Source organism: Heterocephalus glaber, unplaced genomic scaffold (genome assembly GCF_053883595.1).
Source record: "Heterocephalus glaber isolate CG9 unplaced genomic scaffold, H.glaber_assembly_v1.0 deba00001497, whole genome shotgun sequence".
Taxonomy (NCBI): Eukaryota; Metazoa; Chordata; class Mammalia; order Rodentia; family Bathyergidae; genus Heterocephalus; species Heterocephalus glaber.
Genome location: NW_028258320.1, coordinates 62,026,427 through 62,050,625, shown reverse-complemented (window position 1 = coordinate 62,050,625; position 24,199 = coordinate 62,026,427). Strand labels below are relative to the sequence as shown.

The 24,199-nt window shown below is 47.8% G+C and overlaps 1 protein-coding gene and 1 long non-coding RNA gene across 2 annotated transcripts in view; one reads left to right on the top strand and one right to left on the bottom strand.

Moving 5' to 3' along the window:
• The window catches only part of Htra1 (HtrA serine peptidase 1), a 51,521-nt gene extending 42,217 nt beyond the window's left edge, over nucleotides 1-9,304 (top strand). The window contains exons 4-9 of the mRNA XM_004838781.3: nucleotides 1,552-1,746; nucleotides 2,806-2,838; nucleotides 4,039-4,153; nucleotides 5,707-5,764; nucleotides 7,154-7,249; nucleotides 8,589-9,304. Of these exons, the coding sequence (XP_004838838.2) occupies nucleotides 1,552-1,746; nucleotides 2,806-2,838; nucleotides 4,039-4,153; nucleotides 5,707-5,764; nucleotides 7,154-7,249; nucleotides 8,589-8,757 (666 nt within the window). The 3' untranslated portion in view covers nucleotides 8,758-9,304. The remainder of the gene's footprint in view (nucleotides 1-1,551; nucleotides 1,747-2,805; nucleotides 2,839-4,038; nucleotides 4,154-5,706; nucleotides 5,765-7,153; nucleotides 7,250-8,588) is intronic.
• Nucleotides 6,444-8,576, bottom strand: LOC147825719 (uncharacterized). The gene is made up of 2 exons (XR_015440585.1): nucleotides 8,268-8,576; nucleotides 6,444-6,804 (listed from the first exon to the last, which is right to left on the bottom strand). It is a non-coding gene; the product is annotated as an uncharacterized LOC147825719 (long non-coding RNA).
• Nucleotides 9,305-24,199: the final 14,895 nt, after the last annotated feature.

Sequence of the window (24,199 nt, the reverse complement as noted above, 5' to 3'; positions counted from 1 at the left end):
ATACCCTTCGTAATCCATGAAGCATGTGAGTAAAAACTTAAAATGAGATGTTAATTGGAGTGACCCTCCAGTGCAGATGTGACTGAACAGCCACTATGTAGCCACATTTCCTCCTGTGTGGAATGAGGGCTGCTCTTTGGGGAGACTCACTGAGCTCTCATCACTGCTTTCCATCTTGTCCAAAGCCTATGTGATCCCCCAAGTGTGAATAACTTCGCTGTACTTGAGGCAAGCTTATCCATGGGGTGCTCTGGGCTCTCAGTGGCTGCAGTCGGTGTCACCTGGAGGCCTGGCCCTCCCATGACAGTGATGGGCAGGCAGCACATAGGCCTCGATCCCTTCCTCTCTGCCCTCACAGCTTCCTACAAAGTATTTGTCTCCTTCCCAGTGTCCTCAGGGCCTGAGTTCAGACTTGAGAACAGAAGACGGGGACAGAGTTGTCATTAGGTCTCTGCAGACCTGGAGTCTGGCTCTCTTCCTGGGAGGCAGAGGCCAGGGGCAGATGGGGTTTGAGCTAAATGCTGATTAATATCTATTACGGTGAGTCCTGCCTGGATCCTGGACCTGCTTCCCAAGTTGTGGCTGAGTGTGTCTGGGCCACCATTCTGGGTCTGAGCTGACCTGCAGAGCCTGCAGCTCTCCTCCTTTGGGCAGCCAGGTCACCCCATCCCAGCACCTTCTCTCACCTGTCCTTTGCCTGCCCCTCAGGGCCAGCCTAGAGTGGCTGAATGCATATCAGAAGGCTGCCCCACCCGCAGGCTGTTACTGCTGAAGTCATTTCTGGCAGAGGCTGCTGGCTCAGGCCCAGGATAAACATGTCCTGCTGAGCCCTCTGTGTGCGTGCAGTTGGACACTGCAGAGCGTGGCGTTGTGTGGGGATTGCTGCAGGGAGGGAGTAGGCCCTCAATGCCTCACTGGTGGATGAGGAGGCCCCCAGCCATTCTCCCAGCCCTGAAGGCCCTGTGACTCCAGGATGGGCTTGATGGGGTCCTAACTTATTCTGAAGAATTGTCCAGGACTCCTGGCTCTGTGCAGCTTCCCCAGGCACTGGGGCTGGGGTTCCTTGGACTGTTTCCACACATCAGGGCATCTCTTTGCCTGAAGGTCTCTCTCTCCATACCCTCAGGATTTGGGAGTGGCCGGTGTGACTAGTGCGTTGGAGTCCTGCAGGCTCAGGATCCTTCCTAGGCCCTCTGCTCTCTGAAACCATCCCAAGCATGGATCCTAAATTGATTCTATTGCCCTCTGTCATCTGCCCTGCAGGTGTCAGAGCAAGTCTGTGCTGGGAGCCTCAATGTGATCAGATCCTAAAATGGCCTCCAGTCACCTTCCCTCATTTTCCTTGACATGCACCCTCAGTATCTGCTCCCCAACAGCCTCCAGTGTGTGGCTCACAGCAGACTTCTAGGCCCAGGAAAGGGATGTCATCCCTGGGTTCAGTCCCCCATGGGGGCTGGTGTCTCCTGGTGGTCCCTCCCTCCTTAGCATTCCATTGTGTCTGTACCCTTATGAGGCTTTTAAAATCACACAAGGCTGCCCTTGTGGTTACAGGGAAAGCTGCCTGTCCTGCTGCTCGGCCGCTCCTCAGAGCTGCGGCCTGGAGAGTTTGTGGTTGCCATTGGAAGCCCGTTTTCCCTTCAAAATACAGTCACTACTGGGATCGTCAGCACCACCCAGCGAGGTGGCAAAGAACTTGGGCTCCGGAATTCGGACATGGACTACATCCAGACGGACGCCATCATCAATGTGAGCTGCCTGCTCTCCTTCCTTCCACTAGCTGCAGCTTTCGGCAGGTTTTTGCCAGAGGAAAGCTAGGATTAGGAACTGGGATCGAGTTAGGATCCTCATAGTATTGTCACAAGGGTTCCCTTTGAACCCCTGAAGCAGAGGACACCAAAGATTGTCAGTACCCCATTAGCAATCGCTGCCACTCCTGTAAAGGGAACCTCAGTTATCAAAGGGCTGTACTGAGAAGAGGTCCTCTGTCCTACCTGAGCAGGCTTGCTCAGTGGCTCCCCAGTCCCACGGGCCTCTCAGGCACACACTGAGGACATGTGGGGCCCTCCCTTTCTGGCAGGAAGGACTCATTGTACACACACCTTGCGGCCTCCAGGAGGGAGCCATGAGCCCTGCCTGTGACCAGAGCCCTTGGCCACAGGTGGAGCATTAGGCCTACACCGTTCCATGTGGCTCCTTACGAAGCTGGGGACCGTACCAGGCAATTCTCTAATTAATCTCTTGCACATTTCATTTCTGCACTTCAGCTCTCTCCCTAAAGGATTGGTGTTTCTGAGAAGCAGTGTTTTGTTTCCTCCCACATCTGTCTAATAAGTAAGAAACACTGTGTTTTGCATACTCGTTGCCTCTTATAGCCACCCCGCCACCCCCCCACCCCCGCCTCCAGCCCCGAACTTTTTTGCAGTCTGCTTGAAGTCTAGGAACTAATAAACCATATGGATTCCAGCCCCAGCAGCAAGGCTAGGGTCCCTCAGAGGGTGCTGTGCAGATTGAATACTGTGGTCTTGGAGCAAGTGGGTTGCCAGCCTCATCCCAGGAGCAAGTGTTAGGTCCTGTCAGGCCTCTGGGCTGCAGAGCCAAAAGTTTTCCATTTGTGGCACATCTCAAACTTTCTGAAAATTGTAAGGTCCTTTTTTTCTAGCCAGTTATTGGGTCAACAAGAACAAATCTGAGGGAAGAACCATGCCCCATTCTCTAGGAACAGCGCTCAGAATGCTGCCGGGGAATAACACAGACCGGACTATCTTATAACACAAACATAACATTTCCATTTCTGTTCAATTTCAGTATGGAAACTCTGGAGGTCCATTAGTAAACCTGGTAAGGCCTTTCAATGTCTGTATCTTGTTGTTCGTTTTCATATGTGTACACGCTGTTTTATTTTACTGTTTTATTTTTTAATATGAGCTTGCCAACACACATTATCTAATTCTTTAAAAATGAGCTCTGGGATTGTATCGTATCTTTGCCTATCACCCAGTTGACTTTCCTGGAAGGAATCAAGGGCTAATAACCTTAGACCAGAGGATATACTCATGTTTCAGAGCTACAGTTGAATGCTATGGAGTTCAGGTCTGGTCCAGGCAACTGGGAGCAGCTATAGGCCACAGGTCTCAGCAGAGCTGTGTGCTACAGGAGGGAGGTGGCTCTTCCAGCCCCGGTCTCCAGGGCAAGTGAGAAGAGCCAGCCTGGCCCAGCCACACACTTTTCTGGGGTCAGGGTGCCTCCCTGAAGACATCTGGAATGCAGAGGGGTTACCCACTCAGAGCCATCTTACCCCAGTCTGTATTTAAATACTCACGCATAAAAAGCAAAGTCTTTGTACCACAGACAGTGGGCTGCTGAGGAAACAGGCTGTCTTAGCAAGGCCTGTGTGTCTTTACCAAGTGCCTCCTTTCTCAGCAAAGAAGCCTCAACTGTGCCCCACCCCCCACCCCTGCATCCCCAGCCCCGTCTTACCCATGGAGCGGCACTGTCTGAGCAGTGAAGCCCGCCTGCCTCAGCCTCTGAGGTGGCTTCTCCCGGCCTCAGCAGTCACCTCAAGGTCATTGGAAATGGAAGCAGCAAGAAGAGGTGTAGGACTACCTTAAGGATTCAAATTTCAGAAACATTTTGTGTAAAAAGACACCAATATTGTACATTTTGAAACTATCTGTGTACAGTGAAGTGACTGCTGGGTTCCAGTCTGGAGTGCTTCTCAATTCCTTGGAAACCAAGTATAGCTGAGGCTGCCCAGACATCCCAATGCCTTACCTCCTGCCATTCCCATCTCGTTCTCTGACGTAGCCCACAGACTTCTTTTTTTATTATTATTTTAGCTGTGCAGACTTATGAGGTGCAATGTGATAATTCAGAATACATTTGTGCCTTGTGTAATGATCAAATCAGGATCGTTAACATTTCCACCTCCTCAAGCATTTTTCAAAGGCTTCTTTCATATAGATTCTCCACTCTCTTCTAGTGTTCACCTGCCACTAGCCCTTCTTAGATTCAGTGAGCCATTTCCATCTTGCTTTTCAGGATGGTGAAGTGATTGGAATCAACACTCTGAAGGTGACAGCAGGAATCTCCTTCGCAATCCCTTCTGATAAGATTAAAAAATTCTTAACCGAGTCCCATGATCGGCAGGCCAAAGGTAAGTGAGGGACTTGGAGGTTCAGTCCTGAGGCTTAGCTGCCCTTTGGAGACTTAGAGAAGGGCTCCTACCAAGAACTGAAAGGGAGCCAGGTACAGTGGTGCACGCTTGTGTGGGAGGATTGAGAGTTTGAGACAACTTAGTGAGACCCTGTCTCAAAATAAAATTTACGAAAAGGTCTAGTGATGGAGCTGAGTGTTAGAGCACTTGACTAGCATGTGCAAGGCCCCGGATACACTCCCCAGCACCAGAAAAAAAGAAGAAAGAAAAAGAAAAAAGGGAGGGAGGGAGGGAAGAGAAAAAGGTAGAGAAAGGAAATGTGTAGTATAAGCCAGTGGTGGGAAACCTAGGGCATGTGTGCCAGAGCAAACTTTATATCAGCCATCACTGGTATAAGCCCTTGGTATTAGGGCATGGATAGTTGACCATTTTTGTCATATGGTTGTGGGAATTTCACATGGTTCTCAGTCTAATATGTATGAGGCACAAGCCGTGGTAACTTTTGTGTATTATTTCTCTTAATTATTCATTTGTGTCACTTCATGCCTTTGCTGCATTAGATAGGAATTATTATTCCATTTTGCTGATGAGAACTGAGATTCAGAGAGATCATTCATTCTGCAAATGTTTATGGTCCTGCTCTGAGTCAGCCTGGGGACTGGGCAGTGGGCTGCTCTACAGGGGCCCCTGCCTGCATGATTTTTACATTCTGCTGGGGGAGAAACTGGGAGTAAACAGTCTAATGAGATAATATCTGACAGCAGCAAGTGTTTCCAAGAAAATGTGGCGTGGTGGATGATTACAGAGTGACTAGAGAGGCTGACAGTGAAAACAGCAAGGCCAAAGGATGCCTCCCAGGCTGCAGCCTGGTGAGGAGCCTGCAGGCAGGGCCAGGGCAGCATTGCAGACAGAGACAGTAGACTGAGTGTAGCTAGGGTGCACAGGCCTTTCAAGTGCCCCATGAGGCCGGGAGTGCAGAAGCTGTGCATTTACACAGGGCAGGTGTGGGAAGCCAGCCAGGGCCAGGGAAGCAAGGCTTACAGTAGGCCATGGTGCAGGACTGGGTTGGATTTTAACTGCATTGGAATAGAGAAGTTTGTGATCTGGGTGATGTCTTTGAAAAGAAAGGACACTTCAGTACCGGAAGGAGGCTGCTGTGTGTGTATATGTGTGTGTGTGTAGGTTAAAGCCAACAAAGAGGCTCTGCCAGTCACCCAGGGGGAGGTCTCAGGGTTGCAGACCAGGGTGGTAGCAGTGGAGTTGGAGCAAAAGGGGTCCCATTCTGAATATCTATGGAGGATAGAGACAGCCTGGGGAAGGGCCAGAGATCCAAATGAGGCAGTGAGAAACTAGGGATCATTCCTAGGTTTTTGGCAATTAACTCAAATGATGGGACTCTCGGAAGGTCTCATGGCAGGTAGGGATCCAGACCAGGCCCCAGTATGTCCCTCTCTGGTCCTGACCTCATGCTGCAAACTAGAGTTTCAGGACCCCTGGCTCTCTGCCACTCCCACCAAGTGGGGTGACCTGTTGTTCCTCTGTTGTCACACTAGGCAAAGCCATCACCAAGAAGAAGTATATTGGTATCCGAATGATGTCACTCACATCCAGGTGCGTAAACACGACCCTTGTGTCTGCCCTGCATTGAAATAACCCTGAACTTCACACCTTCCCTCTGATAAACTGTACACTGCTTCCAGACCTCAAAGCTTCTGCTAGAAATTAAATCACACTGGGAAAGAGGAGGGGCCATTAGCCTTGCCCTCTTTTTGTTTTGCTCTTTGTCTTTGTTTGTGCATCTGGCCATCTGGAGGATTCTGCCGCCCTATTGGAAGGCAGGCCTAGACAGCAGAGGGGCTGGCTCCCTCCTGTTCCCTCACCCCTTCCTGGCACCACTTGTTCCATTGAAACTCACATTCCAGGAGTGCCCCGGTGGCCGTTCAGCCCTTGGAGCACCCGCCTCTTGTCCGCTATGTAGCTGTGGGCCGTGGCTACAGGAATGCCAGGGCAGGCCCCGCCGACGGCCACGATGACGAATGGGCTTATTTTCCTGAGCTGCTGGAAGCCGCTGCCTGTGGTTGCCAGGCCCGTGACATACTGCTGTGACCCTGGATGAGAAACGGGGCTGATGTCATGAGTCCTGGTAGCCGACCCAGCTGGCATGGCTGAACTGTCCCAGGCCGAGTGGGTAGAGAACAGAATATACTGACAGATATGTTGCTGTGAATTATTGTAGTTATTAACTAGTGTCAAAATGTTCAGACAGTTTGATAGGTGTTAGGAATGGTGGTACCTTTCCCAATATTCCAGAAGGTGGGATGATTTGCCAAGAAGAAAACCACATTGGTTGTTTTGGGGCCAGGAGAGATAGAGGTGTAGGGAAGGAGTTTAGGCTGTGGGGTCCAGTTTCCTGGGGTGTTGGCCCAGCTCCTATGCTTCCTGGCTGTGAATTCTGAGTGCTAGTGACTTCTGCAGGATGACTGTGACAGTGCAGGTTCTTGGATCAGCAAGCAGAGGCAGTGGTCACCAGCCGCAGTACTGTCAGGTGCTTACTCTGTGCCAGGCTCTGGGCTGGGCATCTTACCTAGACAACCCCGTCTGATCCTCGCAACAACCCATCCTGTACAGCAGTTACTAGCTCCATCTTGCAGCTGAAGAAAAAGCACAGAGAAGTCAAGCAAGTGCCCAAGGTAACACAGCTTGCAAATGGCAGATATATGGCCGCAGACCAGGCCTGCCATTTTATTTTGCTGTTCATTCAGTGGCAGCTATTATTAACTAATAATAACTAATGGTAATACCAATTATGATTAAAGTATTTACTATATATAGTAAACCTTTGACTCTAGGAGGCAGGCAATTTTAAAGGAGAATCAGAACTCTTGGAGGAATTTTACATTGGACTTGGGGACAGGAAGGGAACTTCTTGAGAGCTGCATGTTAGCAGAGGAAAGCCTGTTGGTACTTAATATTAACATGGATGCTTTTCCTCCTGAGCAGCAAAGCCAAAGAGCTGAAAGATCGCCACCGAGACTTTCCAGATGTGCTTTCGGGAGCGTATATCATTGAAGTAATTCCCGACACCCCAGCAGAAGCGTGAGTGTGAAGCGTCTGCCTTTTTCCTAATATGTAGTGGGACAAAGCAGTGTTCTTCTTCCGTTGGTTCAGATGACTGTGTCCACGCTTGACAAACGTGGTTGGCCATCTCTGGTTACTTCTGACCTGCCTGGGCCCAGAGTTCATCCACAGAATAGCGTTTCTGGCCTTCAGAAGTCCTTGTTCTGGGCCAGGTGTGGTGGCACATACCTGTAATCCTAGTTACTCAGAGGATAAGGCAGGAAAACCAAGGCCAACCTGGGCAACTTGGGGAGATCCTGTCTCAAAATTTATAAAGGTCTGGTCTGGGGTTGTGGCTCAGTGTTAAACACTTTCCTAGCATGTGCAAAGTCCTGGGTTTGATCCCCAGTGTCTGTCTGTCTGTCTCTCTCTCTCTCACACACACTCATGCACACACACACTTGTGCTTGCTTTGCTTGAGGTCATCCAGATGGGAAGAGCAATAGCAAGGTCCTTAGGCATCTGGGTAGTTTGGCGGGAAAGAGCAGAGTCCTCAAGACCTTAAGACTGATCTTCTCCCAGCACCTTTTCTGTACCTGTGACTAGACAGGCCATAGCTGTCAACACCTTTAGAAGAATAATTCGGGTGACATCAAAATAACATGAAAGAAGCAGCTCAGCCAATAATCAAGGCTTGTGACCTGTATTGACATAATATCCAGAGAGAAATGTTGAACTGGGGGCTGTAATCAGGCTTTGGGCGCTAGAGCTGGCTCACTGGCTGCTTTTATATGACTTGTATGCTGAAAATAGTTCTTGTATTTTACATGGTTGGAAAAATTCTACAATAATAATAGTATTGTGTGACATGTGACAGTTATATGAAATGCGGATTTCAGTGTCGTCAGGTGTTTAATGCCAGGCAGGTGTAGCCAGTACAAATTGTCTGTAGTGGTTTAGTTCTGTCCTATGTAAAACTTAAAGTTACAGTGCAGTAACATGAAGGAAGTGTCCTCTAATAGCAGCATTCCTCCCGTTCCTCTCTCAGTTGCAGTACCTGTTACAAGCAGGTTGGCCATAGTCATGGTGTGTGGCACATGGTACTTGGTACATCATTGCCCTCTTTGCGATTAGTCCATTATAATGTCACACAAGTGCCATAGGCATTTCTGCAGTGGACACAATCGATGATTTGGCCTAAGTCTCTGCAAAGGAAAATGTAATCCACTGATAGTTTAAACCACTACCTCCCCAGTTCATCACCACTACCCAGCCATGTTTACTCCGTGCTTTTTGGATCCAAACCATGCCTCTCTTAATGTAAAGTCAGTCCAGGAGGAATGGAGACATAACCAGTGTGTTTCACTTTGTGTTGCAGCGGTGGTCTCAAGGAAAATGATGTCATAATCAGCATCAATGGACAGTCGGTGATGTCTGCCAATGACGTCAGTGACGTCATTAAAAAGGAAAGCACTCTGAACATGGTTGTCCGCAGGGGCAATGAAGACATCATGATTACAGTGATTCCTGAAGAAATTGACCCATAGGCAGAAGCATGAGCTGGATTTCATGTTTCCCTGAGAGACTCTCCCGTGGACAGTGCATGAGGACTCTGGGCTGCTGGCACAGGAAACCCAGGACTTTTGACCACCGTTTTGCTCAGTTGGTGGAAATGCCCTGGCCAACAGAATCTTTCTTGATAGTTTGCAGGCAAAACCGATGTAATGTTGCCGATGTGCAGGCAGAAGCTCCGCCCTTCTGTACCCTATGTATGCAGCGTGCTTTTTCTTGCCAGCTTGGGCGGTTCCTGCTTAGACAGTCAACATTTGTCTTTTTTTTTTAACTGAATCATCATCCTAGTCTAACTAATGCAATTGATGCAGTGCATAGATAACAGGTATCTCTGGTCCAGTATGGTCCTAGGCCTGTTTTTGCTGTGCTCCAAGTCAGCGCCCAGAGAAGGTTGATGCACCAAGACCACAGATGGGTGAACGCTGGCTCTCGAGATGGCCAAAGTTACCTCTCTTAGGATTCTCTTTGGAACGGGGAGAACGATGACTTTGAGTTTGAGCTATTAAAATATTTCTTCATATATTTCTGTCTGGAGTGCTTCTTTGGACAGCTGGTTACAGTCATGTTGAAATGAGCATGATGTCAGTGGGCTCCTCATTAAACCACATTGTCTGTGTGGGACAGTGCCCTCAGTCTTACAAGTTATTTCGAAGTCAGCCCATCAGATTTGGCTGTACAACGTATACAACTCTACCTGGCCTCTCTGGCTTTACTAGGGCTTGAGAACAGTTCTACTTGCATCTGGAGCTTTTCAGACTAACAGTCTGTTGACCCCATGCATCGCAAAATCAGTCAACAAAGATTTTCCAGGCTTCTGCTCCGGGCCAAGTGTGGAAGGCCGGCCGCACAGGACAGATGCAGGACCTCCCTCCCCTGAGCTTCACCCAGGAAGCTAGGTTTCCCCTGAAAGGCAGATGGTTTAGGAGACAATGCCTCAACCCCAGGACTGGCCTGTTGTAAGTCCCCAGAATGCACAGGTCCGCAGCCAATCTTCATTTGTCCTGAGTCTGGAATAAGAACTAGACCTTAAGTCTCAGAGAATTTAAATCGGCTCCCTCAGTATATCTTTGAACAAGTGCAGATGGAAGCAGCTGTAGCCAACGTTCTCTCCAGGAAAGTTTTCCAAGAGTTTTGGAAACTGGACCCGGGAAGACTGTTGCAAAACTTCGGCTTGGAAGTGTGCACAGGCTTAGTTCCCTGTGGCGAGCACACACCAAAGGCGAGGCTGTTTTCAAGAGCTGAGGGTCAGAGGCTGTGTGTAGTGGTCAGCGGTGAGAAGGAAGCCTTGTGTAGGGGGAGGTCCAGTTCTCCAGAGTGAAAGCTTAATCTTTCTTCCAACAAGAGGTGTGTAGGTCCACTTTGTATCTAGAAAGGCTGCGGAAGGCCAAAGCCCCAAGCTAAATGCAGGAGCGATGCTGTGAAGCAAAGCCTGCATCAGTATACGGCTTATTGCAGGCCAGGCTGCCCTTTGCTCTCTGCGTGAATAATGTTAGGCAGGAACCAATGAGTTTTCTTATTCTTAATTAACCTTGTCCCTCCCTGTGTAAAATAAGGAATAATAATACTGCCCCGCTGGCACTAGCATGGCACAACAACAGGAGGTAATACAGGCACGCTTGTTTTCATTATTAGCCTGCCATGGCTCTGCTCTTCAGTGACAACCACATTAGCTAATATCCACCTGGTGCTATGTGTCAGACACTGTGCTGAGCATTTGATATTCATTAGCTCATTAACTTTCAGAGCAGTTCTGAGGATGTGTATTAACCTTTCAGCAATTGAAGAACTTGACACTCAAAAATAAGGCAGCTTGCTGTAGCTACACAGGTAGTAAGCCTGGTGACTTGAGCCCAAGAGATCTGAGCCCATGGCATCTGCACAGTGCCACTGGCCCGTGGTCACCTTTTTAAAAGCACAACTTGGTCCGAAGTGAACCCAAAGTACTGAGTTTCTCTTGGCCTGCCTGAACATTAGGGAAAATACTCATGTCTGGTGGCAAAGAGCAACATGTGTTTTTCTTGGAACTTGTGTGATACGTGACACTACTGGGTTAACATGCTAGGCTCCAGCCTTCGATGGTGGTTTGGTTGGCAGCCACAGTGCTCGCCCTGTTTCAACAGATGCCACTGCATTCGGGGCCACGTCTTGCTGAGGCACAGCAGGGTAAGTGTCTGGTGAATGGTCCCTCCAGGTTCAGGGTTATTGTGAAAGCTCCCTTCTCTCTGAAGGTATTCGTCATCACTGGTCCAACAGCACCAGGGTGGCTTTTGCTGTTGTTTGTGCAGACAGTGATCACTGGGAGGGGCTGCCTGAGGCCCTGGGCTAAGGAGTATGAGTTGCAGTGTGAAGGAAAGAGCTTTGGGAGAACTGCTGTCTGGATCTTGTTCTCAGCCACTCTGACCATGGGATGATCCTGAGCATGGCCTGGTGTTGGCTCTCAGCTAGGAGAGAAGAGTCCCATGTTCCCCAACATTTTCTTTTAGTGGGGAGGACTTGAGACGGGATCTCACTGTGCATTCCATGCTGGCCTTAAACTCACTGTGTGGCTGGGATTACAGATGCGTGCCACCACATCCAACAGCAAAAAGCGTTTTTATTCCACAGCTACCCCAAGTGCCTTACAACCAGCCTGGGTGCGTAGGCACCTCACACTCGCTCCTGCTTTGACTATAGCAGCTTCAGAATTGAACTTGATCACAGGTGACTTCATTCTGCAGCCTCTGAATGATTCCACACCTCTGTAGTCCTCCTCTTTTAGGCCTGTGAGGGACCCCTCCCCTCCTCAAGACCAAACAGGAAATCTGATTCTGAGAATGCAGAGCCCAGTTTTTCTTTCCTTAGTGGGTTCAGCCTGTGTGCTGTTACCTTTTGGCCAGCAGCGCGTGTCCTATTAATGCCTCTTCTGGATGGCATAGTCCTGACTATTTGTGATTTCTAACTCTAATAGAGGATGCTGAGCTGGTAACGCCAAAGGACACTGGTATGGAAAGCCATCAGCAGCCAGTGCTAGTTGCATGGATGGCAGCTAGCTGCAGGGAAAGACAGAGTGCAAAGAATAGCTGGGAGCCATGACCTCCAAAAGCCCAAAGAGTTCAAAAGAGTTCCTGAGTCCTGCCAGTAGCTTCTGGCTCCAAGCAGCAAGGAAAGCCATTAATACCAAAAGAGCTGATGGCTGCTGGCATTCAAAACTCAGGGCTGTTAGCACTAAAAAAAGCTACACTTTGCCAAATCATGATCTCTGTACAAATTGAGCAAGAACCCTCAGCTGATTGGTATAGTTTAAAAGCTAGTACAGAGACCCTCCTGTTCTCACTGTGCCCATCTTGTTCCTCCCCTCCAGTTCAGAATCAGCTTAAAATATGAGTCTCTTTGCCACCCTCTGTCAAAGAGAACCATCTGCTGCTGCAGGGTAGGGAGTGGTCCCTGTTCTGAGACAGTTCTGAGAATTCTGTCTGGGCGCACCCTATCAGTGGTCTAGAAGATGGGGCAGGGGTTTGTATTGAGACATATTCCGAAGGCCCTGGCGGGCAAGCACGGTAGGCTTCTGTGCATGGTCAGAGTATTATATTGAGTTAAGTTAGGTGAGGCTGTCAAACAGGCCTAGGCCCTCAAAGAAGTCAGTGCAGAAGTGCAGAAGATAAGAACAGTTTACAACTGCATCTGGAGGGGCATTCCTTGAAGGCCAGGCCTCAAGATAAAGATGGAATGACTTCACCTACACACCTCCCCAAGGGGTGAACAATAGTGATTGATATTCTAAATAGGCATCAGGCACCTTGGGTGGGGGACTAAGACCTCCTGACCTATCCCTTCCAGGAAAGGACCTTGTTCTTTCCATGCACATTTGCTACATGACTTGCTTCCACGTTAGATCAGTATTACCTAAGCAACAAGTAAAATCTTATTGGTTGATCATAGTTTTGTCCCACCTTGTACCCATCTCCTGATTTCATACCCACCTTGTGGCTTTGCTCTATAAAGCCTCCCCTGTAAGTGAAGTCCACGTCAACCCACTTTCTGGGTCCTTTCCTGTTCCTCTCAGGAAGGAGCTGTCTATCCCTCAATAAGTATTTCCCACTCTTAACTTCCATTGTTCCTAGAATGCATTCTTGGATTTTAGAGAACTCGAACTTGGCATATCAGACATCTACCAGGTTGGGAGTTATAATACTTCCCTTATATCATTTGGTGGTCCTCATATCATCCCTACATCATTTTGGAGGTCCTGTAGCATCCCTAGATCAAGAGGAAGGGCTGTGAAGGTGGGGTTCCTGTCCATGAGCTGAGCCAAGGGAGGGTGAGGAATGTTAATAAAAGCAGTGCAGTGAAAGAGGAGTCAATGCTGCAGTAAAGTGAATCCACACGTAGTGTTTGCAGGGATAGCAAAAGTACCTCAGCCAAGAGAATCTGCCCAGCACAGCAGAAGCATTTTGATCCATACCTCGTTTAAGTCCCTCAATAACTCTAGAGAATAGAAGCTATTTCCCTATTTTATACATGAGGAAATTAAGACCCACAGACCGTAAGTAACTTTGCCCAGGTCACCCAGTTGGTGTCTGGTGGCAGTAGGGCGTATCTTTGAGGCAAAGTACAGAGATAGGGAGCATTGTAGGACAGTGGGGGCCCTGCCCAGCCCCCAGGCTTTGGGGAGCCAATTTAAACACTTTTCTGGAATCCACAAGCCCCTTCCTTACTTGGTCCCTTCCTTCCCTTCCCATCCCACCTCTTCGTTTCCTCCCTGGAACTTGGTTCCATTCCTCCAGCAAGCTGTTCTTTTCCTTTGTCCAGACCCAAACACACTGCTCCCTCCTCTGCATGGAAGTCCTTCCAGCGTCTTTACCATCTCCCAGGACCAGAGATCTGCCCAGTGGGCTTTCCTGCCAGGAGCTCACAGCGTTTGCCTTGTGCCTTGTGAGTTGTGACAGTCTGTTCTTTCCTGCCATAGTCCGAGGGGCCATAATCCATGGGGATACTGTAGGGACATGAGATTTCCCTTAACCCTCTGATAGTTCACTGAAATGAAATGAGAATAGATGGGTTAACAGGAGAAACAGCATTCACATTGATTAACCTGCACATGTGCCTGGGACCATGAAATACCAAACTCAAAGAGAAGTTCATGAGGTTGAGGCTTAAATTCTCTCTTCTTGAGGCGGGGGGGCTGCAGACAATTTCAGAATAGTAAATGATTTTTAGGGGAAATGAATGAGTCCAAAGAGCAGAGAAAGGTCCAGGAAAAAGTTCTTCTGGGCTCTATGGAGGTGATGATAAGCTACCGGAAGGTGAGAGGCAGAGCTGCACTGTGAGCAAAGGGTGTCTTGTGAAGCAGGTGGTCTTCCAGGTGATCTCCTGGAAATGCCCCCCGAAGAGTAGACGAGAAGTTTGCAGGGTGTGGTGAGGACTCTGATCTTTGGTCTCTTCTTTTCCTGGTTATTTGATCAGATTCTCTAATACTTCTTCTGGGAGGGGAACTTGCCTTCAACAGATAAGGGAACTTCAGAGAAATTTAAAAGCTTTTATCTACTCTTGGGGAAAGAAAGAGGTTCAAAGGTAATCGAGAGATGCAGAAGCTGCAGACCAGAGGAAGGTCAGAGAGACCTTGGTTCTGAGACATGTTCTTCAGCTCAGCAAGTCAAAGCACCTCACTTCAGGGCATTGTTTCCCAGTCTAATAGGGCCAGGCCAGTGAGTCTTTTCCATTGAGACCACTGGTGTAGGTTGGCAAAGTGGGTGTCAACCAATGTGGGTGAGCTGAGCAGATGTGGTCTGCATTGGCTGGATGGTCAGATTTCCCATAAATTCAGGACAGGGTCGTCCTGGCACACACTCTAACTGAATTCACTTGTGGGGTGGGAATGGGGACCTGGGGAAGAGGTGGGTTGGAGGAGGGGAGGAGGGCCTAGAGTAGCAGGAGGCAAACAGGGTGCCTGGGGGCCTCACTCTGAGTGGTGCAAGTGGGTGGTTTGTGAGGAATAAATGACCGAGCCTTTGAAGGACCCCAACTGCTGGCCCAGGATAGGAGGAAGCCTCAGGGCGGAGACAGGGAGGGACCTCCCAGTCTGTGTTCAATGCCAGTGATTCCCACTTACAACCATAGCTCTCAGAAACACTCCTGGCAAGGCCCAGTGTGGGGAGCACTCAAAGTCACACTTCAGATCCCAGTTTGGGTTTCACTAGCCCTGAGACAAGTCTCTCAAATTCTCAGAGCTTCTGTGGCCCCACTGGAGGCTCCTCAGGTCTGTGCAGATGATGAATGATACGTGAGGCATGGACATGTGCTCGTGCTCTGTTGTGACCACTACCATAGTCCCTAACTTGGCTCCTTCCTGGTGCTCATGAGTGACATGTTGTCAAGCATTTGTTGTAGCAGGTGGGGAGACAGAAGGGCCTAGATCTAGAGAGAGAGGCAGGACCAGCTTTGCAGCCATACACCTCCATCTACTTTACTGCCCCTGTAAGCATTATCTCGCTCCATGAAACAATAGGTGTAATGGTCATTTGAGGCTTAAATCATGCATTTTGAGAATGCCCACAAGACTCTGGAAAGTTCTGATACCATGGTGCCTCCCCCAGCCTCACCACCACCCCTACTCCCCACCCCTTGGACCAAGATAGACATTGTCTGGTCTGTGCAGCAACTTTCATGGCTGAAGACTCCCTGGAAAAGTGGCCCAGGTGCCCCTGTGGTGTTTTACATGGGACTCCTGGGCACCTCACTTTCAGCCACGGCCCCACAGGGCAAGCTTCTCTCTGGCTAAGAGAACTTGGGATCTGCCAGAGGAGGTGATGTCACTCACAGAAATCTGGGTGCCAAGAAGGCTGCCAATAGTTGGGATCAGATCATGTCTGCCTGTTGGAGACACTCATCAGTAGGGCGGGTCTTTCAGTGCGCCAGGCCTGGTTCTAGGATAGCCTAGTGGGGCCGCCCACCGGCTGTGCATCCTGTGTCTGTGGCCCAGATGGGCTGACTCACACCCCCTGCTGCTTTCATCAAAATCCAGGTGGAGCACACTTCAAGGAGGGGCCTTCCTGCCACTAAGCTGTTGTTTTATTTAGAACTGTAAAAAATGATTGCCTCAGTGTGGGGCCCCTGCCAAGAGCCATCAGAGATCAAATGAAATAAACACTAACAAATGCACTTTTAGCTTTAAATAAAATACAAAGCAGCTCAGACGCTAAAGGAAACTGCTCCTTGTGCCTCACCAGCAGAGGTAAGCGTGGTACTAATAGCACATGATCGTCTGTCACCGTGGCTCCTTCTTGTCCACCTCCATCGCCATCACCACTAACCACTGTGACAATGTGCTTATGTGTGTTACCTCTTAGTTGCCTGGGAGGCATTAGAATCCCCATTTGAGAGATGAGCACTGAAGCGCAAAGCAGTGAGCAGTTGAGTGACCAGCATGAAGTCACCCAGCAAGGAAGAGGAGTAGGCAACACATTGGTACCCATGGTGCCTGGCTCCAGGGCCCTCTCTCAACCTAAGGCCATGGTCTCTTTGTGCCTCTTCCATTGCGCTCTCTTCTAATAAGTCATTGGGCTGAAGCGAAACCCAGGGGGAAGAACAGGCCTAGCACAGAGCCCAGGGAACAAACACACTCTAGAGATCATCTGTGTAGGGCTCAAACTTCCCTCCCAAATCCCCATGTCAAGAGTCCTCACTTTTCAGCTAATTTCTGGCTTTTTATTCTTACCCTTTATCTCATTGATTAATTGCACTGATGGTTTGATGACTGAAGCTGAGAAAGATGGGGCTGATGTGGAAGAAAATGAGCAGCTCTCTTGGGCTAATGGAAACAGATCTACGTGAATGGAGGTTTCTAGAGTATTCAGATACAGTGTTGGGAACCAGTCAGATCATTCCTCCTTTGAACCTTGGTCCTGTTCTGGTCCTGTGGACTTTTATCAGGCGCTGCTTTTGTGTCCAGCACTGCACTAAATCCATACAATCACCATCCCGTTGAATTCCTACAGCACCTTAGTTAATGTGGCTACCCTTCTTTTTAGGGAAGGAAGCAGAAGTGCAGAGAAGTAGGTGACTTTGTCCAAGGATGCATAGCTACTAAAGTCAGAGCGGAGGATGGAAGCCAGGCTGTGTGCCTGTAGGACCTGTAACCTGGTTCCCAGCACGGGGATCACATGCATGGGCCGGACTGCCTAAGCAGAGAGCCCCTGGCTGGCTTTGTCCTCTGGAGCCACAGAGCCCAACACCCATCCTGAAACTGGGTGGAGGAAGGTGTTAGACATTCATTAGTCATAAGTCTTCTCATCAGTAAAAATTACAGTGTGTTATCCCAGCACTTGGGAGGCTGAAGCAGGAGGATTGCTGCAAGTTTGAGACCAGCCTGGACTACACAGTGAATTCAAGGCCAGCCTGAACTACATGCAAAATCCTGACTCATAAAACAAAAACAAACAAAAATTACAATGTGTTAAGATGAAAATCCATAAAGAATAAAAATACTTAAAAGTGTTTCTGAATGGAAAACTTATACCCACACAAAAGGCTGCACACAGATGTTTATAGCAGCTTCATTAATAATTGCCTCAAAGTGGAAGCAACTAAGATGTTCTTCAGCAGCTAATGGATAAACAAACTGCAATGTATCCACACAGTGGAATATTATCCAGTGCCAAAAGAAATGAGCTCTCAAGCCAGGAAATGATGGAGAAGAAACGAAATGCATATTTCTAGGCAAAAGAAGCTAATCTGAAAAGGCTACAGTACAGTACACTGTATGATTCCAACTATAGTACGTTCCTGACTTACAAATGAGTTCCATTCCAGGAAAAGGTTTCTAACTCAGATGCGTTCATAAATCCGACAAAGTGAGTCTTGTATACCTTTGACACAAATATACAATGTAAAGCATAACACACACGCACACAAATACAGTGAGTCCCAGACTGGATGTCCTACTGTACACTATAGCACTATACAGTAAGCACAGAGCAACAAAACTGTGACAATGTCCGGCAGACCCATGAGCTACTCCTGTGATTTGTTCCCATCTACAAATGTTTGCAATTGCGAAGTCCTTTCCTATCTGTGAAAGTTTGCAACCGGAATGTTAGTAAGTCAGGGACTTACTGTGTATAACATTCTGAGAAAGGCAAAATTATGGAGAGAATAAAAGGATCATTGGTTGCTAGGGAGTAGGGTAGGGAGGGATGAATGGGAAGAGCACAGAGGAGTTTTAGGGCAGTAAAACTTTTGTAGGTTATTGCAATGGTGGGTACATCATGATGGATACATTTGCCAAAGCCCATAGAATGTACAACACCAAAAGTGAACTCTGCCAGAAGCTGTGGACTAAAAGCTTCTACTAGAAGCTGTGGACTTTAAGAGGCAGTGACAAGTCAATATAGGCTCATCAATAGTAGCTAATGTACCACTCTGGGGGGATATTGATCGTGGGGGAGTTTGGGGAGGGCAGTGGGCATATGGGCATTCTCCATACTTTCTGGTCTATTTGGCTATGAACCTAAAACTACTCTAAAAATAAAGTTTATTAAGTAAAAAAAATTTAACACTCAACAATAAGAGAGACACAATCAAGCCTTAGAACAAGAGGGAGGGGCTATCTGCCCAGAAAAAGATTCTGCCGTGGGGCCCACCAGTGGCTCCACATTGGGCCAGGCCAAGCCCTTAGGCAGGTGTCCCAAACAAAGGTAAGCAGAGACTTCTCATCATAGAATTTCCCAAAGGAAGAGATTCCCCAGCAGGCTCAAGCTTGCACACTTAACCTGAAATAAAAATGAAAAATTCTTTTGCAATTGCTGGCAGCATAGCAGACGGCTCCCACGTGGCTCCAGCTGCATTCCTTCCAGCCTTCCCTGCCAGTGCTTCTGACCCCATCCTTTTCCCATGACAGAAACACATGTTCCCATGAAAGAAAATCTACTCTGGACTAAGAAGGCCCAGGGAAAGTGTGACAAGATAGACATATGCACTGTGCCTTGGGCCCATGTGGCCCTGTGGTATTCTAGGGAGGCCATCTTCACCATGAATTTCCACAACTTATATGGACAGACCCCTCTCCTAGGGCCGGATGGGGGCAGTGACCTGTCCTTGTAATGAAAATCAGAGCTGCCTCCTCCATACAGCTGCCTCCCCTCTCCTGGGCTCTTGGACAGTATTTCTTGTCTCTTGCTTTGTCCATCCACTCAGGCTCATCTGCCTGGCTAGCATTCTCACTGTCCTTCCTTCCTTCACCCTGCCAAGCTCTCTTGACTGTTCATGCTGCTAAATCTGCTACAACCTGATCCCTATTCACACAAGGCCCCCTTTTCTCACTAGCTCATTCTATAACTTTACTACTTCCTCTTCACCAAGGAAAAATCCATATAAACTGTTCAGATCCACTTGCCCTTAGTTGACTTAAAAATCAGTAATTTTGGAGATCACACAACTAAAACCAATATGTTATTAGTATTCCACTAGCTTCACTGTGGATGACACCTCTGACACACGGGTTAGACATGTGGAAACGCTGATTCTCCACTCAAGCCTGCACACGTCTGATGGATGACTGGATGAGGTGAAAAGGCTCGGGATCTTTGTCTTCATGGTGTTTGTGTCTCCTTTGCTGCCTTAACCTTTGAGTCCGATTCTACTCACCTCTCACGTAGACATGTTGATCATTTGAGAAATATTTTGTCCAGAGCTGTAATACAGGGGTAACTTGACCTAGACTTGTGTAGCTTCTCTCTTCCCCTTTGAGGCTAAAGACACTAGCAGCGACCATGCCCCGAAACACTAGACCATGAAAGGTCTGGAAGATCTCTGCCCATTCCGAGAAAAGACATGAATATTTCTCCCTTTAATTAGTCTAGTGCTCTCCCCATTATTCCTTGTCTATATCAGTAACTCCTCAATTCCCTTGGAGGAGAAGCTGAAGTGTTAGCAGAGCTCTGGCTTCTCCATTCTTCGATGATTGAAGAAAGCCTTTCTTTTCCTCCAACACTTAGACACTGGTTTTTCCATGAGATGAGCTTCTGGACCTGAGTTCTGTAACATGATCACTAATTTTATGCACCAACTTGGCAAGGCTAAGGGATGCCCAGACATCTGGTAAAGTGCTTTTCTCTGAGCATGTGTGTGAGATTATTTCTAAAAGACATTAGCATTTGAGTCAGAGCCTGAGGAAAGAAGCGGCCCTCACCACTGCAAGTGAGCCTCCTGCAATGTGCAGAGAGAGCGCTGATAAAACAAAAGGCAGAGTTCGTTTGCTTTCTCTCTGTGTGAGCAGAGACATCAGCATTTCTGCTTCTTGGATCTTCAGATTTGGACAGGAATGACCCTACTTTCCTGGGCCTCCAGCTTACAGATGACAATGATAGGACTTCTCAGCCTCCATAATCACACAAATCATTTCCTGTAGTACATCTCTTTCTGTTTTTCTCTATGTTCTGTTGGTTCTGTTTCTCTGGAGAAGCTTGTCATGCACATGAGGTAGGCATCTTGCATCTAAGGTCCAGAACACTCAAAATAATTATTACAGGGCTAGGCGGGAAGGAAAGAACCCATTGCAAGTGTGACTGTGAGGATGGTATATCCACTAGGGGGTGAACTGATGTCATGTATCTCCAGGTAGGTGTCAGCCACCTGAGCATGAAAGGGACCCATGCCTGGAGGAAGTAAAAGAGAAAGGACAGTCGTGCCAGTCTGATGGCAGAAGGGACAGCATCTTCTCCCTCACTGTGGAACCACTGTTAGGCCTAAAGCAGGGGCTCAGAGCCCACCTGACACCTACAGTCCCTTTTCTGCTCCAACCTCCATTCTGTACGCACCAACCTCATGGACCTGCTTGTTTATTGGTAGCTTCTGCTGCTAAAATGTAAATGCCACGAGAGCAGGGACGTCATGCAGACTCTTACACAAGACCTGAAGTAGGACTTGCACAGCTCAAGAATGAATGAAAACAGAGTGGCCATACAGACATGTCTGCAGATGCCTGCAGGTATGTTCAGCATTTTGCCTGTTCTGCAGGAAGCAACTGCTGCCCCTGGCTCTAACTGTTTTGAAATGTGAGACTATTTTAGGACCCTAGGGACAAAGGAGCATCACCTAGGACTAGAAATACCTCTCTGATCTTCTACTTGGGGGGCCGGTGTCTTTTCCCACTGTATCCATTTTCTCTTGCTCCCATTATAGATTAGCAGAACTTCATCTTCCCCAGTGCACTAGGCTGTGACCTGTTTTAAACTTCTGTTTGCTTGTTCACAGTGACAAATATGGGTTCTGGGGATCTTCCCTACCATGGATGCTGGACACACCCAGACCTACTGGGGCAGAGCCTGGAAATAGATATGTTAAAAGGCATGGGAGACTGAGTCACTCAGGTGTGCGAACCCTGCCTGAGGGATCAGACCTATTCTGTCTCACACAGGCTCTTTTCCTCCCAGGAAGAGGTGCTGGATTCTGGACTAATTTCAGTCTTCTCCAGGGTGGCAAGGATGATTATTTATAGGCACCTCTGCCTTCCTCTGTTCCGAGCCCCCAGGAATCTCCCATCTTCACTTGCTTTCTTGGGCTCTGTTGTGAGGTACTTCCTTCTTACACAGACTGAGCAAGCATCTTGCCTTCCCTGGCATCTGGTCAAAGCTGAATGGGTCCAGGGGAGAGATGGGAGGCAAAGACAGAGGAGGGGTGGTGGCCAAGCATAATGGAGTCTAGCGTGAGACAGAGGTGGCTGCTGAGTGACCTACATCAGAATCCACAGCTGCTGGGCAACCTGCCTAGAAAGTCACTTTAACCCCCATCCCAGGCCATGTTGTCAAAACTAGTCTTTGGGGCCTCAGTTTGTTTCTGTCTCTCAGTGTAGTAGACGTGTGTTCTACCTGACCAGAATTAATATTTCACACTTTGTTCTATTTGTGCGTTTTTTAATAAATAAAAGGGAGTATCTTTGATCACCTCCATCCAATCCCCTTCTTTTTGCCTCCTCACCCCAGGACAACCTTTGCTATTCACTTGGTGTGTCCTTTTTTATATACTATGTATATATAAATCCATGACCAATGCATTCTTTTTTACAAATCTTTGAGATTTTTATAGATGATAGTGTCGTGTATGTTATTCTATAATTTTATTTTTTCACTCAGCTTTTTTTGAGCTAAGTTTAATAGTTTAAAAGGTAAAGGCATGCTCAGAGCAACTGAGCTCATGCCAGTGGAAAGGAAAGTGGCATGAATGAAAAACATAATGGCACAGGCAGAAAGGAAAAATGGCACAGGCACAGAATGGATTGGGCTTGAGGATTTGAAATGTGCATCCAGCCTAGGGTGTCTCCTATTGGATCTTTCAGAGCATGATTGACAGTGTGATTGACAGGATACTGAGTCAAGTCAGCTATATCCACTGCACATATCCTTTTCAATCCCTGCCTTCAGGCAGTGGGCCCCACAATGAATGTCAGGGGGTCCCTGGAGCATTGCTTAGGTTCAGGTGAGTGGAGGGGAGTGGTCTCATAGCCCATAATGGTACTATCTATGTTATATATATATACCTACCTATTTATGTTTCACTCCATTTTACCTCTGTATAGTACTCTACCATGTGAAGATCCCACAGTTTTGTTTTTCTTGCCCCTATGGTGATGGGTTGTGTGTTGATTTGTACAATGGGCATCATTGTGGAGCCTGTGTAAGGGGCATAGGTGAATATACCTTGAGGCAGGAGATTAGGGTATGGCAAACTGGCTGGGGAAGTGGGCATGGCCTGTTGATCACAGAGTTCCAGGACACATGAGCAGAACTTTTCCCAAAGCCTATATGGAAGAGGAAATTGATGTATTTACCTGACCTCAGATGCCCACCTGTCTCTCAGGAGCTTATAGGTCTCTCCCACCTGTTTCTACCACAGATTAGTACCCCAGAGAGACCCAGTAATTTCAAATATGACCCAATTGCTGGATGCAGCCTTTTATGCATTCAACCATAGGGATCCACATTAGTATGAAACAACAGCTTCATTCCTTTCTTCCTAGCAGTGGCCAGCTCCTGCTGGATCTGGATACCTAATTTTGGACTAATAGCAAAGCCTTTGAATGAGGTTGTCAAAGGTCCTGAGTCTGTATCCCTACAGTGGACAAAAGTGATGACAGTGCCTTTTGAGAAATAAAATATGCCCTTACTCAGGCTCCAGCACTGGGAATCCCTGACATAAGAAAACCATTTTTGGCCAGGAATTTAGCTCAGTGCTTCTGCCGCTTGCCTTGAAAGCGCAAGGTCCCGAGTTCGATCTCCGGTACCAAAAAAAAAAAAAAAAGAAACAAGATGTGGTCTATATATGTAACCACTCCCCGAGATGACTGTAAACTGCATGATCTGCAAACATGTACTAATAAAATTAAAAAGGAACTTTAAAAAGAAAACAACAAAAAAACGTTTTTCCTCTACATATCAGAAAAGAGAGGAATTGCTTTGGGTGTCTTGACCAAAAGGCTAGGATGAGAATTTTGCCTGGTGGCATACTTTTGAAAAAAGTTAGATGAAGTGGCTGCTGGATGGCCACCCTGCCTGAGGGCAGTACCAGCTTCAGCTATGCTAACAGAAGAAGTTGTGAAACTAACTTTGGGGCAAAAACGAGAATTCCTGTTATCCTATCAAATCAGGACTTTATTTTTGAGACAAAGTCTCACTATGTAGTTTAGGCCAACCTTGAACTCATTATGTAGCCAAGACTGGCCTTGAATTTGCAGTGATCCTCCTGTCTCAGCCTCCCAAGTGCTGGGATTACAGGCATGTGCCACCACACCTGGCTCAAGGCTATTCTTGAGACTATAGGTTACTTGTGGTTGACAGGGGTATGGCTTACCAAGTATTAGGCTATGCCCTTAAATACCCCTGAGGTTACTATATAGACTTGTACTGCTTTTATTACTGCCTCTTCAATGCCAACAGGCTCAGAGTTTAGCGACTCTTGAGAACAGGTGATTTCCCAGACCTGTGCAAATAGGCAGGATCTCAGTGACACTGATGCTGAGGTGTGGTTCACTGATGGAAGCAGCTTTGTCTAAGAAGGACATCAAAAGGCAGGTTATGCAGTTGTCAGTTCACAACAGGTCATTGAGGCCTAATCCCTTTCCCCCAGGGAGCTCTGCTTAAAAAGCAGAGCTCATAGCTCTTACTCAGGCATTGACATGCCCATGCAGCAATTTGGAAAGAAAGGGCCTTGCTAACTAATGAAATAAAGCACAATAAGGAATTTCTACAACTCCTAGAGGCAGTCTATCTTCCCAAGCCCATTGCTGCAATTCATTGCAAGGGACACCAAAGAGACATGTTTAAAGTCTCCTTGAGAAGTCAAAAGTCTGATGGAGAGACAAAAAGTGCAGCTTTGCAGCCCCTTAAGACCTTACCCTAATTACCTGTTCCTGAGGAACCATTTAAACTGGTCCTTCCTCAAAGGACA